Source organism: Semicossyphus pulcher, unplaced genomic scaffold (genome assembly GCF_022749685.1).
Source record: "Semicossyphus pulcher isolate SPU_LCO1_2020_fin unplaced genomic scaffold, fSemPul1.0.p SCAF_25, whole genome shotgun sequence".
Lineage (NCBI taxonomy): Eukaryota > Metazoa > Chordata > Actinopteri > Labriformes > Labridae > Semicossyphus > Semicossyphus pulcher.
In genome coordinates this window covers 2,808,369-2,824,726 of record NW_027211699.1, presented here as the reverse complement: position 1 = coordinate 2,824,726, position 16,358 = coordinate 2,808,369, and the positions used below count along the sequence as shown (strand labels likewise).

The 16,358-nt window shown below is 40.6% G+C and overlaps 1 protein-coding gene across 1 annotated transcript; it reads right to left on the bottom strand.

The window, feature by feature from the left end:
* Positions 1-3,935: 3,935 nt before the first annotated feature.
* On the bottom strand, positions 3,936-16,325 carry kmt5c (lysine methyltransferase 5C). The gene is made up of 9 exons (XM_069676343.1): positions 16,256-16,325; positions 15,661-15,793; positions 14,764-14,929; positions 14,435-14,544; positions 14,146-14,309; positions 12,285-12,304; positions 11,920-12,056; positions 11,621-11,793; positions 3,936-9,412 (listed from the first exon to the last, which is right to left on the bottom strand). The coding sequence occupies exons 2-9, from the start codon at positions 15,771-15,773 to the stop codon at positions 4,140-4,142; spliced, it is 6,156 nt and encodes a 2,051-aa protein (XP_069532444.1). The 5' UTR covers positions 15,774-15,793; positions 16,256-16,325; the 3' UTR covers positions 3,936-4,139.
* Positions 16,326-16,358: the final 33 nt, after the last annotated feature.

Below are 16,358 nucleotides of genomic sequence, written 5' to 3'. Positions count from 1 at the left end.
GTACATTTCAGAGGGAAATATTCTACTTTTTACTCCAGTACACTCATTAGACAGCTGTTGCTACTTGTTACGTACATACTAAGAAGGTATTTCAAAAACACATGCGTTAAGATTTCAAAATAAGAGACATTTGGCCTGCTACTGTATGTTGGAATGGTAGCTGAAAAGTTGCCCAAAGGGATAATACCCTATATTTTGACTCAATTTAAGAATTAAACCATGTGGTTTCCAGCTTTTTGGCTTACAAACAAGATATGTCTGTGACTACAATTGAAGGGTGCAACCAGGGATTTTGTTTGCATGGAAAGATATCTTCATCGCAGGCTACAGCAATTCTGCATTAATGCTGTAACCGTACCTCAAGAACCCATTCATAGCTTTACATAATTTTTTGCCGGCTTTTAACTCTCTTGTAGTCAAATATTTTCTGATAGTGAGCTGTAAAAATATGGCACGGCTGAATTTCCTATTTGATGCAAGACTGATTCCCCTCTGTAGGTAATGTGTGTGACTGTCACTTTAAAACAGAGTGAGTCATTCTTCAAACTGTCCTGCATCCAATATAGCTCATAGGCTGTTCTGGTTTCATGTAATGATCCTTATGTGAACAAAATTCTATAAATTGAAATGATAAAAATTGCTTATTTTTCATAACTATTACAATAAGAAATTCCCACAGCCAATCTGCATTTATGTTATCTGACATTTCATTCAAGACAATACTGCTTACCTGCTTCTTCAGTGGGGAGAAAGGCTGGTTCTTTGGTGATAGAGGTGTGAAGATGGAGAGACTGGGCATCAGAGCCTGAAGCTGCACCTGTTGGTCCTGGAACCAGGAAGCAGCAGGGGAAACCGATTTGGTGTGAAAAGCTAGCTAAAAGTTAGCTTGCTAAAAGTTAGCTTGCTAAAAGTTAGCTTGTGTTGATTAAAGGTCGTCTAAAAAGTAGTTAATATAACGTATTTAACACCATTATCTTATTTCCCACCTACTTTGACAAAAAAAAGGTGATATGCCATCGCCCTGTCTTGTCTTTCTCACCTGACATTTCTCCAACAACAAAATCCCGCTCGCGACTGTTGTGGAAGCAGGATCGAACCATTTCATAAAAAGGGGGGGTAAGAAAGTACCAAAAAACTGCAATTCCTTGAATGATGCTGGTTCCAAAAACAAGTCATAAAACCCGAACTAAGAAAAATAAATACAAAGAGATATACTGTATAGAAACATGTTTGTAAAAAAACGGATTTTTATATAACTTGCCTGTTTGAATTAAATTTAGGCTCAAAGTCTTGCTGCCAAGTGATATGTGGGTTTGGCTTGTTATCTGTTGGATGTCACCTCAGCTAATTCCAGTCACTGAAATTGACATCTTGGGTTTGTTTGTGGTTTTGCTGCCTGCCAAAACACTTCGTTTCTACCAAATTTACTATCATATTACCCCCTTCAGATTTATCATGAGGCCATTTAAAAAGAATATGACCCACATGTTAAAAAACAAGTGGACTAAACCAAAGTGTATATAAAGAAGGCTGGGTAACGTTCCCAATTGATTAGCTACAACAGTAAAACGCTGCTCACGCACTGAAGCATGAGTATTAGCAATTTAATGAGGTCATACATGATAATCTATCAGACGCTTGGGAGATTTCATTGCAGAATGAGTACTATTAATTTTGATGCTTGTTTTTTCCATTTGGGAGAGAATATTTTCATACTTTTATTCAAGGAGGATTATGCATTCTTCTTTTGCTGGTTAAAAGGAGATACAACTGTAGATGTCATTTGTTATAAAAGGGCAAACAAACTGAAATCAATGTATGCATACATGTTAGCATAATGAACCTGCGTATAGCTAAAAAGGAGTAGGCTTCAATATGAATATTTGTCACAGTTTTTGAGCCTATTTTTTTCCTGTTTCTTCTGTCCCTTTAATTGTACCATCTCCAAGACACCCTCTTCCTCACTACTATAACGGATGATAATCCCTCCTTCTCTTTCCGTCCTCATTATGAAAATACTGTTATACTTGGCATCAGAATTAACTGCTGTGCTGCTTCTGAGAGCAAGAAAGAAAAGCACAAGTGGGTCATAAGCTGCAGGAGAGGAAAGGATTGAAGGGAAGAGCGAAAGAACACAAACACTCACTGGGTAGGATAAAAGCACAGGTTGAAAGGAAGGAGCACTAAAACCAGGAGGATGAATGCTTCTTCCCAGGCTTTGAAATTAACTATATTAATAGATTAGAGGAGACTGAACATGAAGCAAAACAGAACTACTTAACCTGTAAATCTTAACTAACAACAAATATGTTTGCATACTTGACTTCAGCTCATAAAGATGATGGATACTTTATTACTTTAACCCATCTGTTGTATTCACTTGTATACTGATTAAGTATTTATATCCACTGATGAATTTACAATTAATATACTGTTTTTGTAGTTGTTGAGCCTCGGCAACTGAACTTTTGTAACCCCCACACATATAAAAAAGAGTCAAAGTCAGAACATTTACAAAAGAATTAAGTGTCTTTAATGATATAGGCTACATTTGTACATTTCTACAGCAGAGTTTCAGTAAGACTAACTGCCAATTAGAAAAAAGACAGAGAAAGTTAAACCTGTAACAAATGAAAAACTGGATAAGATGTCAAAGGCTTTGAAATTAAATACTCAATGTAAATATTCACTTCAGTATTTTGTCCCATTAAATAATAATAATAAAAAACACGTAATCCTTTGAACAATCAATGTGAAATATAAATTACATTAAAGCACCATTTCAAGGATGAGGATATTAAAATAAATAATTGGCCTTCTCATATCAAGACAGTATATTATAACGATAGTAATGTAAGGCTGTGCAGTCACACCGAACACTCCTGCTCAGTGATGTCAAATGGGGTCAACATACAGTACATCATGACATGAGGGGAATGCTCGCGTGACTATCAACTGTAAATAGCTCTGCTTACAATATTAACACATATGAACACATATGAACATGTAGCTCCATCGGTAACAACAAAATAACAGTAGCTATTGTATGATGAACATCGTATTCTTCTTTTCTTTCTGTATCATAATACTTAACATATTTGAAAATGCAAAAGAATGACAAAGGTGGGTTACTCTGTGAGAAGATTGTCACTTTTCTAGATGTAACAATATTTAAATGTTTCTCTAATTTTTCCAAATTGGGAGAACTCCTATTACAAAGATTTCATGTTGTACTTTCACTCAATTCAAGTACAACTGGCCTTAAAAAAACATATTGCAGTTTCTCCAACTCACTCATCCACAAGAGAGCGGCTCTCAAGAGCTGCAAGAACATGTGACATGTCTTCATACGGGAGAGTTGCCCTTAAATATATATATATATATTGTTTCAGGTCAGGGAATCATCTGACTGTACACTGTTCATGCACAAACCCTCCACTGATGCACTACTGTATAATGAGCTTACTAAAAAGTTGGCAGAGCAGCAGTCACACGATCGGGTACGACAACACACCTTATTTTGATCCCTCAACACATGCTGCCAAATGCATGCACACACTCCAACACAAATAAAGTGAGGAAAAAAGCTTATTGTGAGTATAAAAACAGGGTGAACTGTTTCAACAGGTGCTTCAAAAAGTCACAAGAACATATCAAAGACTGAGGCACAAAGCTGCCTTTTAAAAACTCATACAAGTACCAGCAACCACAATGGTGCTCCTGTTTCTACTGCCATACATGGTATAGAAAAATTCATACATCTATGTTACAGTACAGTAAGAGGGCTTTCAATGTTTACAGGGCTTGTCCGTTCAAACTCCTTGTCGCAAATATATTAATGCTCTGTTTTCTTTATGCATTTGTAATTTGGTATTGTCAGCAAATTGTAAAGGATACCTCATTTTTTAAAATCATACAGTAGTTAAAACAAGCTGTTTCCTAAAAACCCTGTACAAGTTATTAACAGTCCATCAAAATAAAGGTTTAGAAAAAGGTCAGTCAGCGGGCTTTAGTTAATAACTAGTAGACTATGAATTACAGTGTTTACAAAACATCTTGTGGAAGAAATTGTATAATTCCCCTTTAGCAAAACAACATCCAAATATACTCTGGGATCCAGTGACTCCGGTGGGTATAAATCAATCCGAGTACTGGAGATCTAAGTCTACTGTGCCGTCTGTCACCACTAACCTCACTCTCTTGGGTTTTGTAGCACCCATGGAGTGAGACGTTGTAACAGGTCCATAGTGTGGTGCGCCTTGGTGTTCCCCAGGCTGACACTGTTGCTGCATGTCTTTCCTGCAATGTTCTTCCTGACCCTTGAGCCCTGTAAAGCCACCCAAAGAAAAAGAGGCTGGGTTGGATAGCTGGGGCCCACAGGGCTCCAGAACCAGCCGCCCTTGGGTGCCTGAAGGTTCCATCAGGCAATGGTAGGTGTAGTTTGTTGAGCCTAATCCTGGGTAACCCTCAGCCCCATCCCTGAGTCCGAGGGTCAATGAGTGATCTCCACTGAAGTTCAGTACATAAGGAGGACCTTGGTAGCCATAAGGGAAGGAGGCTGAGGAGGCAGAGGGCTGACTCTTGTGTGCTGGTGCTGGTGTACCAGGAGGTGTACTGTGGACCACTTGGGGGCTGTTGTGCTGAGACATGGGCGAAAGAGACGAGCCAAAGCTAAAATCAAAAGGGTCTTGTTGGGTGTAACATGGCTGGTGCTTCTCTGAGGTCGATGTAGTGGACCTTTCCTGTTTTAAACTCTTGTCTTGTGGTGACAAGTAACTCTCAGACATTTTGCTGGGAAAGAAGAAGGGTCTAGGCAGCGATGAAAGGTTTTTGTATGTCATGTTGGTCTCAACACTTTCATGTTTAGCGGATGACATCTTACTTTTGTTAAAAGACTGCGGGAAAGAGTTGGGCTTGTTGAAATGTGGGTTGGACCGGCTGAGGTTGCTTTGGGACCCATGTTGGATGACATCTTTTCCAAAGCTTTGAACAGAAATGTTACCTTTATGATAACCGTCTGTACCAACACCTAGTTTATGACTCTGGTGCGCCTTCTCAAAAGCACCTGGTTTTGCACTGAGTGTTCTGGATGTGACGTTTGGGCTGCCAGCAGCCGCCATGTTGTCCTTACAAGGTGCACTGTACAAGTTCTGAGTCTGTTCCCCACCCTGAAACTTTAGCACCCTGTGAATAACTGAAGACGTTTTCTCATGGTACTTAAATGGATTGTCAGGAGGGTTGGGAGTTTTCACAGTGAAGAGTTGAGGAGAGAGGAATTTGTTAGACATTTGAGATGATGGGACGGATTTAGTAGAGCAACCCTGGGACACTCCTCTGACCGTGTTTGGCTGACTACTTGCAAAAGACTGGGATTTACCAGGAATGGTCATACGATGGAAGGGACCTTGGGCTCTAAGGTTAGACTGGCCTTTGGCTTGACTGGTGCTCGCCTTGACGTTAAAGGAAGGTTGGCTTATCGTAACAGGAGTTTGAGATGTAACAGTGCCAAACAATCGAGGCTTGCCAACTGCAGCAAAGGACTGAGTTCTGAGGTCTTCTCTGGACAGCCTCATTCCTGGATTTTTACTTAAAATTCTGTCCTTAGCAGCCAAGTCGTGGTTGGCAAGAGCTGAAAAACTGAAATTAGGGTTGGCTTGGATTCTGTCTTTGGAGGTATCCCTTGCTTCACATTCCAGAGGAACAGAGTCACCCTTGGAGGACATAAGACCTGGAAAAAACTGCAGATCCTCACTGGTGAAGTTATTTCCTGGACTGGGAGGGCCAAGGTACGGCGTTTCAGTAGTCCATGTATCAGACGGGCTGTGAGAAAGGGGGCTGCTGAAAGGATCTGTCGGTGGATCCAGTGAACACAGATCAGACGGGGAGGATGGAAGGATATTCTGCGGCTGATAATACCCCTCAAAGTTGAGACACTGAAAGTCCAGAATATCATCACAGCAGTTTGTGAAGCTGGGCTCGCTGGAAAGCATGGTATCAGCGGTTGTGAATGGAGGAGAGTGGGACGGAGGCTGGATTACTGAATTAGAAGTGCTGGAACAGGCTGTTGGCTTTTCCAAAGTCTGAGATGAACACAAGCCCTCAGAGAGTCTAGAGAGACTGTTGTCAATTTGTTGGAGAGTATGACTAAGACAGGGGGTGGGTGTTTCTACAGGCCCACACTTGTGTGCTCTCTCCATTTTGTACCTCTGTTTTCTTCCTCCGCTGCTCATCTCTGGCCTGTCAATGACTGTATCTGGAGCTGACGATCTAACTTCAGTTTTGTTGTCATTGAGGGGGGAGGATAGAGACAACGGTGAAAGAGATAGGGAAAATGGTGGGGGTTCTGTTTTCAGAAGTGCTGAGTTGCTGTTCAGTCGCTGAAATGTCAAGCTTTCTTCTTTGAGCTTTTTTTGTTTCCCTAAAATGTGACCTGTCATTTCTTTCTTAACACAGGGCTCTTCTTTCAGTTCAGTTTGTTTGAGCTCCTTTTTGCTGTCCACCTCCCAAATATCCTCGGTCTTTCTGCGCAGTTTAAGCACTGGTAATGGCAGACCATTTAAGTCCAACTCGGGCTGCAGTTTCTGTAGTGACCCAGTTTCAAACTGGCAGCAATTCCTTACAAAACGATCTTCAATTTTTGTTGCTTGTCCTACAGCTGACAACACATTCTTGTCACTTTTAGGACTCTCACTTTTTTCTGGCATCAGCTTGACTCCATTTGGAAGTTCCTGATCAAGCTTCTCTTTATTTTCTACTTTGTCATTGGGCTTTTCAATAGGCCCAGATACATTTTTATCAAGATCTTTGTCCGATTTTGCCTCTGGGGAGGGATTCGTTGCTTTCTTTTCACTCAGCCTCTCACCTCTTCTTTTTAAACGATGCAATCTGCTCTTTGACTTCTTACTAGCCTGCACATGAGCCTGAGCTGCCTCCATCTCCATGTTTAAAATTGAAACCGAATCCATGATGGCTTTAAAGGGATCGCATGTCACCAACTCGTCTCCCTTCTCCGTTTTTAATGCTTTATTTTCCAATCCTGTTCCTTGCATTTCCCACACTCTTCCTCTCCGCCTCTTAAAGCGAATCTTGAAATTGAGGTCCGGCTTTGTCTCCTCCAAATCACTTTCCTGAAAAAAAGTTTCCACCTCATCTTCCTTCTGGGATTTATGGTGAGTTTTACCAAACCGCTTTTGGATTTTAGTAGGACGTTCAGCTTGTGTGTCCTCTGATAACTCATCACTCTCTGGTGTCTGAGCCTTGTCAAAGTCAACATCTTGCCTCTCTAATTTACATTTTCGAACTCTCCTTAATAAATGGCTCCGCTGAGCTTCATGAGCTCGAGAGCGAAGCACTCGCGTAAAGTTTGTGATCCTTTTTGAGGTTAACCTCTGGATTTCTGTTCTTTTTGTTCTCCTTTTACAGCTTCTCTTTATTACGCTTCTCACCTCTGAACACGTGGTGAGGTCCTGACTCAGCTCTGCGGATGGATTTAACTCTGCGACTTCTTTGGAAGCTTGATCTGAAGCAGAATTCAGACCTTGTTCAGAGTCTATTTCCACCGAGCTACGAAATGTACGTTTCTTCAGAGGTATGTTGGACTGTATGTGTGCCTGTGGATTGGTGTCTGAGGGCAAATTAGTCGTGGATTTTGCTGATGTTATTGACTTGTGAGGTAGTGTGTTGAGGCAGGTGGCAAGTGGGTTTTTATGCCTCGGTGTTGACTGAAGCGACAAAGTATCCTCACTCAACTCAGTCTTTACTACGGCTGAAACCTCTTTGCTCAAGTGTCCCTTGGTGCCTTTACTTTCCACTTTTGTTTTCACTGCTCTAGGCCTCATCTTTCGTCGTCTCTTGATCCTCCTCTGCACTGATGACTTACACCGGCCTCCATTTATATCAGTCTCTTCTTCGTCTTCCTCATCACTAAGTGTTTCTTTAAAGGCCGATGTAGAAAACACCCTTTCTACAATATCTCCATGTAACCTCTTATCTATTAGGGATTTATCTTTTCTTAAGATATCAGACAGCAGAACCTTCGCCTGCTTTATGATTACATCTTCTCTATGCCTACATACTGGCGGTTTACCCACATGCCTATCCATGTGTTCTGATTGTTTAACAAGTCCCTCCTCTGCTTTATTTCTAATGCACTGCACGTTATTTTGTCGTGTCGTTTTTTCATCGGGCACTGCTTTACATTCTGGCTCTTTCACTTCTTCCAGAGCTCGGACATTTTCACAATCCTTAATTGTTGATTCATCATTTTTGTTTTCTTCCTGCCCTTCAGTTTTGTTTTTAAGCACGTCCTGCTGCTCCTTTTGTGCGTCATCTTTTACTTCTGACACTGTTTGTATTTCGATTACCTTATCATCCTCCCCTTTCTGGCTTTGGGATAAATCACCCTCAGATTCACTTGCATGTCGCTTCCTCAAATTAACTTTATCGGTAGCCTTAAAAAACATTTCCCTCACCCCTCTGTTGCCCTCAGCTGCACAAACCACAGGACTACCTTGCAGCCTCTGCTGAGATCTGGACGCTCTCCCTTTTGTCTGCACTGACAGAGGCGCTGGTTTAGGACGCTGGCTGTTCCTTCCTCTTAACTCCACTGTCTGTCTTCTGTCTTCACAAGTCTTTCCTGCTTCTACTAATTGTGACAATGATAACCGTGTGATGTTGACTGTAAGGTATTGCTTCAGGGATATTGGTGGATTGTCTCCAGCTTTCTTAGATCTATCTGTGACACTCGGACAAACTTCTAACAGGGATGAAGCTCTGATGGTCCTGGACTGTGTTTTCTCAGCAGCCGACTCGGTGCTGCTGCTCTTGATGCTTTGACTCTCTGTGATTGCTTGTTCAGCCTCTTGTTGTATTGCACTGCAGGTTTTGTTGACTCCATCAGGCTGACAAACCGTTGTAATGTCACACCCTGTTTGATGTGTGAGCGTGGACTTAACCATGCTTCTCGTTCTCGAGGAGGTTCTCTGGTGAACTGCCTGCCCATCCACCACTGTGATAGACTTCCCACTAAGGCCTGCGCCATTTACTGTGGGTCTATTATTCTTATGAGCTGGCATGGAGGAATTTAGAGTGAAAGGCTTTAAGTTTACCTCACTGATGTTATTTGGCTTCACTTCCTCCAGCTGCTGAAGCAAGGCTCTTTCTTTGCTTTTTGGATCCTTACAGTTGAGTAAGAAATCCACTGAGTGGCGCCGCACTCTGATTCTAAGATCCTTCAGATCAACTTGAGACAAAAGTGGACCTGCCCGTCGCTGTTTGGCCGGGGAGGATTTCAGTGGATGCGGTCCTGATCGTCTGTGCTTGTCTCGTCTCCACTTCTTTGTTTGACTAAATTTTCTGTTCTTCAGGGCGTTTCTCCTCATCTGCTGGGTGAAGGAATTCCTGGAGGGGATGGCTGTGTATGACAGACAACAAGAAAGACACAGTTGAAATTTGAAGCTGCTGCATACAAAAGAATCTCTTTGGTGCAACATAAGCAGAGCAAAACATCAGAAAAAAGTGACTAAAATAAACGTATATGTCCAAAAGCCCTGCACGCTCCCAGAGGGCTGGTGTGAGCGCTAAGGAGCATGCAGATACGAGCATTACCAGCATCATTTTCAGTGCAGCTCAGTGACGTCGCAGTTTAATCAATCAGCACGGACAATTAACCCCCCGTAACTTTGCCCTTTTGATCTGTGTGCGTGAATCAACAAGGTGAGAAATTGCTTATGTTTCTGTTACTTAAATGCAAGTTTATTTCCTGTTAGTATGTAAACCTTTATGTACTTTGTGTATAATTATTGCTGTGCCTCGAGGTGCGCTAGCTTAATTGAGAGTTACAGCTATGTTACTTAATAACTACACTTCTCTGAATGTTGTGTGAATCGTATAAAGAGCTTTGAACCCTGATTTGTGGAAAGATTTGAGATTAATTACTGTAAATGTATTCAGCAGAATATAATTTCCACTGCAGTTGGAATTAAAGAATCCTCTTTGAACCGAATCATTGTGTCCATAGTTGTCCAACCCAAATCAGTGTGTCCCAGAGGTCCCCATCCTCACATTATAACATCTCGGTTTTAAAAAGAACAAAGGGAATTCAAGTGACCAAACGCAAATATTGCTGGAAATCACTTTGCAAGATTATATTTAAATTCAAGCATGTTCATAACCTCTAAAATAAACGACAAAAATTAGCATTTTCCAGCATTTTACACAAATAAAATAAAAAAAGAAGCTAATAATTGGTTAAAAACAGGGATGCACGATATTGGATTTTTTGCCGATATGCCGATATTTTACAACTCATTTAGCCGATTACCGATACCGATATTTTTATCCCGCACACCTAATTGCAGAGATCATCAACTCTCTTCTGTATTGGAATTAGCGTTCAGTATAATGGTGATACTCTTATCACATTTGTTACAACGGTCGGGGTGACGGGTCTTGAGATGGTTAATCAAGTTTGTAGTGTTGAAAGGCTTTGCCTTGGCTCCTCCTCACATCACCGAAGCTGAGCAGTCATTGCAAATACCAGTTTTGCTTTCTATTTCGGACTCTTTGAAAAACTTCCACACCACGGACATTTTGGCTTTTAACTCTCTCATGTTGCAGGTAGACACACGTGACGTCATCACGCTGCGCCGCGCAGATCTTCTTCACGCCGGGGACATTGCGCCGAGGTCGGTCATTTAATCAAGTATGCAGCAGCCCATTATTTTATTGGTTAATTATATCGGCGTGTTGGCCGATACCGATAACTAGCGATAACATCGTGCATCCATAGTTAAAAATATCTAAATAAATCAATTTATTTAAATCCATTAGTGTGTGTGGTCTCATATTTATGATGTTCCCAAGAAAGATATCATCAAATTACTTTCTATCCTTGTTAAATCCTTTGTTTTGTTCAAAAAATAAGAATACACGCGCAAACAAAAGAAAACAGATGTGCTTTAATATTGTTTACCATTCACTATAACATGCGCCTTGCAGGTTTCATGTTGTACTGACTGTTTATGTCATGAAGAAGAAACACAATCTACTTCCTAAATGAGGCCCAGTGCTCCTGTGGATCATGTTTCAAACACGTATTTTAATGACCGCATTCACACTAATTACAGAGCTTTAAACACACCCCATCTGTTTGAGCGTGAGACAAGTTGTTCGACCTCTTTAGCCTGATTATGTCTCAGTTCAAACACTGTAGAGGTGTTACAGTGTTATTATAACATATAATGCTAACTCAAGTTCAAAGAGGTCATACAGAAAGGTGAAATATGATTTTACAAACAAAGATTTAGTTGACTTCATTTTGATGTATCGCCTGAACTGCAGCAGTTTCTAACACTAGATCTGAGTGGATCTTAGCCAATGAGCAGTGTTGGTTGGCCTCAGGCTTTTAATTTAATGGTGCATTTAATAACTACTGAGCACACTGTTGAGCATTTAGTATTACAATCTGTTATTCTTGACATTTTGTGTTAAATTGCTTTTTAATATATCCTTGTTAAACAGTTTTGAGCCCCTTCTGTGGCGCTTAGGGGAATTTTAGGAAGCCAATAATGTAGATTGTATTTTTGCATTAGATTTGTAGTGAAAATCATAAAGCAGTTACCTTTAAAGATACCTGAGTGTAGTCCTGGTATAGTCGGCCTTGTAGGGAAGTGCCCCTTCTCTCTGTGGTGACGGAGATACCTCTCTCTCAGGCGGTACTTCTGCCCCAAAGGGTCCTTTGTTTCTTCACATTCAGGCAGCTTCCCTCTGTGTTTGAAGTGACCCTCTCCGTTCCTAAAGAGGGATTTAAATCATTAAATAAAATCTAAGTTTTCTCATAATGATACAAAAAGATCTTCATGACAAAAGAGGAAAAAGGAGCCCAAGTAAAGACAATGTCTGATCAGGTGACGGACCCACCTCTCACAGGTGCAGCATTCACACATTTCGTTGCCTTCGCCAAAAAAGCTGGCGCCATAGTAACAGGTGATCTCCTCCCCAGGTGAGATGGGTCGGATCACTTCAACACATGCGATATTCTTCTCACCAGGGAGGAACTGGGCGGGTGAAAAGAGAAAAAAAACAGCATGAGACAAAGACAAGCGATGGCCCGTGGGACACGTTAACACAGAGCAGAAGCAGAAGAAGAAATCTGACAATGACGAATCTAACAAGATAAAACAAATAAGATTTGTTCTAATGAGCGTTTGTCAGAGTAGAAAATCAATCACTTCAATCGTTAAATCAGTTTTGATAAGCGATAAGACGTAAATGTTGATGCTTACCTTGCAGTTCGGTTTGCAGTCTTTGACCCAGAAGGACAAATAAAGAGAGAAAAACACAGAAGAAAGATATTAATATTAATTCAATCACAGCGACGAATAAAGGACTCAACATTTTGTTGATCAGCTGGCTTGTACTGAATTCATTTGGCGAAGGCTCAAAGGCTAAGCTGATTAACTCTCAAACACTATTAAGAGATCTTGTCAGAAACTGGCCTCTGAGTGGACCAAAGATTAACGAGAATTTCACTCCATCTTTTGTACACATTACAAGTCATTTAGCACGGTGGGCCGACACACGGTCTGTGAGGAGCAAGCTGCTTATCTGTATGACTGACAACATGCTACTGGAATGAAAAAACGACTTATATTAAAACACAAAAGGCTACGACTAACGGTTGTTTTCTTTGTAAATAAATCTGATGTCTTTGCATAATTATTTCGTCTTATAAGAATTGCTCAACCTGAACGACTTTTGTTCTGCAACAACACATTTAATTGATTGTCTTATCAAAAGACTAAAACCAGGATGTTTTTACATTTTAGTTGCTAGAACTCATGATTGTTTGTTTGTTTTACAGTTGAACAATTAATTATCAACTATGCATTTCAGCTCCGCAGTTGTTGGGTTGTGACTAAGTAGACTGATATTTGGCTGAATATACAACAGTCATGGCTTAACTTTCTGCTAAGTCGCTGCTCTTGTAGCGACCGGCAGCAGGTGAGTGTCTCACATGCGTATTACAACATGTAACATATTACGACATCCTCTTCACAGATTTAGATTACCAAAGGCAAAGTCCAACAGGATGAGAAATTCTTTCAGCACTCAGGCCATACATTTACTAAATTCTAATCGTGACCCAATACGTTACAACTTTTCCTGTTCACTTCCGCTAACTATTTATGGTTTTTAATTGATTTCGGTTTTACATACTCTCAGCGTCCTGTTGTCACCTGATGTATTCTTGTATTCTTGTGTGTGTTAATGTCTTTTGTAACCGAGTCTACCTGTCTGTGTTTTCTGAATGTTTTATGGTTTTACCTCGCTGCAAAACAAATGAAGTTAACTACACATCATCTTTCTGGTGCACAATTTGTTAATGAATCTGTGTTTTGATGTCAACTACACAACACGCTCGATTGTTGATGCGTACCAGAAGTAAAGTACGACTTTGTCTCAGTTTAAGAAACAAAGGAAATTGCTATAACTTTATATTTTAAACTAAGTTTCGTAAATAAAATTCTTTATAAGAACGACAGAACATATAACATCAGTTGATAGTGTTTTGATTCTCGTGAAAGAGTATCACAACTCATGGGGACCATTTGTCAAAAATAACTGGACAAGATTTCATTTGTTACATTAAAAGTGGATCCTGTTAAATTCAGTAACATTTAAAACAGAGAAAACTTTTGCTAGTTGAGCTTGAAAACGTATCCTGGGATCAACAAGACCAAACATGACCAAATCATTTTTGATCATGTCATTTCAGAAATATTTGGATATACAACTGAAGAGTCTCTAAACTAATGAAACTATTGTCCGCTTTCAGTAGGAATGTCAGTTATGAAACATTTCTAAACACAAATGACTGAGACTTAATTCATGTAAAGTATGACTTCATGCAATAAAAGAGTCAATCGGTTTAAGAGTGACAGCTGCTCCATTATCGGCTTTTGAATGTTGGTTTATGGATTTTCTTATGTTGACATTCGGACTATAGACTGTTCCTTCATACATTTGCTCCTGGAAGGTGAGGTCGACCGCTCCAATCAGCTATGAAAATTTTAAATTGGTACATCCGTGTGCGTTATGCGTGTGTGCTTGGAAAGAATGAGTCATGAAAACAAACAAACCCACCGTGGTTAATGAAAGCTGCAGGCCCCAGCCAGAGCTGAGCGCAGCGCTTGCGTGTGGAATACATCACACTGAAGTCATTGACTCCTGCCCTTAGCACAGCGCTGTCAGTGGGGCTCAGCTCGGCAATGCAGCCCAGCAGGACCTCCACCCGCTCGCCAATAAACCTGCGGAGGGACAATTCAAGCAACACATATTTACAATTCAGAAAAACACAGTCCAGGGGCTGCAGCACTTAAAGGTCAGATATATGCTGCCTTGATAAATAGGTGTTGAGAATGTGGGTGATTACCAGTGCCTTGTTGAGGTTATCTTTGCTCCGTTGGTCTCTGAGGAGTATCGGTCACAGGACTCAATCTTGACACCGCTATCCAACAGGAAGGCGCTGAGGTAGCGATACACCTGCAGACATAACAGACGGTTTAGTGTCCTAACATTCAGGAGACACATGCACAAATCGTGCTGACTTTCTTTATAACTTTAGACAGATACAAAAAGATGGAATCTTAAATGCACAAAAGTTATTGTTTTATATATTTTGCCAAAACAAGTTTGAATAACTAACATGGCGTGAAATTATTTAATTAGTACACTTATTTGGAAGCTAAAACACCAGCCTACATGTTGCCTCAGCAGCTCCTGCCGATGGCTTCCCAAAGCACTGAAGTAGTCACCAGCAAGTTCGCCCACTGTTAACGCCTCGAACGTGGTGTTGAAGTCATGCGTACGCTGAAAGCGTAGCAGAGTCTCTTTTAGGTTTCCCCAGCGCCGGATCTCGGGCTGGGGACTGCAGAGGAGAAAAGAGCAGATAATGGCGTATGAGAAGAGCAGAAAGAGTGGCAGAACAAAGTCTAAACAGTCTGTGTAAGTCTAGAGTGTGGGTGTGTACATTTTTGCGCACAGACTTGTCAGTCAACACTTATATATAAAATATAAATATATAATGATAATGCTATTTCTGAAGGGTTTGCATTGTTGCGAGTTCTGCAAACTAAACATTTCTATCACTTGATGTGCTCAGAGTACACAATCACAAATTCAACTAAATCTGCAACTTAAACTTGCAAAAAAACAAAATGTTGATGACAAATTTTTAGACCATTTTGAATTCATATTTACCAGTAAAGTATTAATTTATGTTTGCTATTCTAATAAGTCAAAAAACCTGCAACTAAAAAACTAAAAGGACTCAAATAAAATTTTCCCTCCAAAAAATACAGCTGCATTATATCTATTATATCTGACCTGCACACACTATTATTAACCAGGTAAATAAAAGCCTAACTTATGTGTCTGTATACCAGACACTTGAAGGGTAGGTGAGGGGGGCATGATATGTTTATACATGTCAAAATAAAAACATAAATATGCAGAATAGAAAAAATAATTCATAATACTGTGCTAATGTGGAAATCTAAAATAAAAAATATCATCAATAATAACAATTCTCGAAAAACCGACAAGATACAGTTTCAATAACACCCCAGGTTTGTGACATTGCTTGAATTGACAGACTACCTGATGTTCATTTTATGGGTGCTGAAGCCCAGCAGAGGGTCCAGCACCAAACCAGTGGCCAGGTCATCGGTCTCACACAGCTCCTTCACACTCATTCTAGTGCATCCGTCCATTGCCTCCCACCATCAGCATGCTGCAATCACAGGGTCAAAGTACCGCTATGACAACAATAACAAACCATAATTATCAGCAAGCATTTCAGCTAATCCAGTCTGCAAATAACATAACATTAGCATCACATTAGTTTCTTTTTCGCTAATGCTGGATCAGACCCCCGTCATACAACGGTGTTTTTAGCTACAGTTAGAATAACATACCTCCTGTAAGCAGTGAAAGATAACGCTATGTTTAGGTTAGGAATGTGCCTTGGTTCACGTTAGCTTCCATATTAGCTTAGCTTGTCAGCTTGCTCGGAAAATATGCAGGGTTATCAGCTGAGGTACCTAACATTATGGTAGCACTAGCGGTCTGCAGCTAACGCTAACCTTACAAGACTGCGATAGATCGTTGATGAATTCCAGATGCAAACAGCCAACCTGCGAAGCAATATACTCTCACGATGATGCATACTTGAGATGTGGTTTCGAAAACATACCTGGGAGTCTTTTGTAGTCAACGAAAGTATCGTCAGTTAGACAATCTATCGCAAGCTGCTAGCTTGCTGGGGCTGGCAGGGAAAGTTAGCCTAGCAATATATC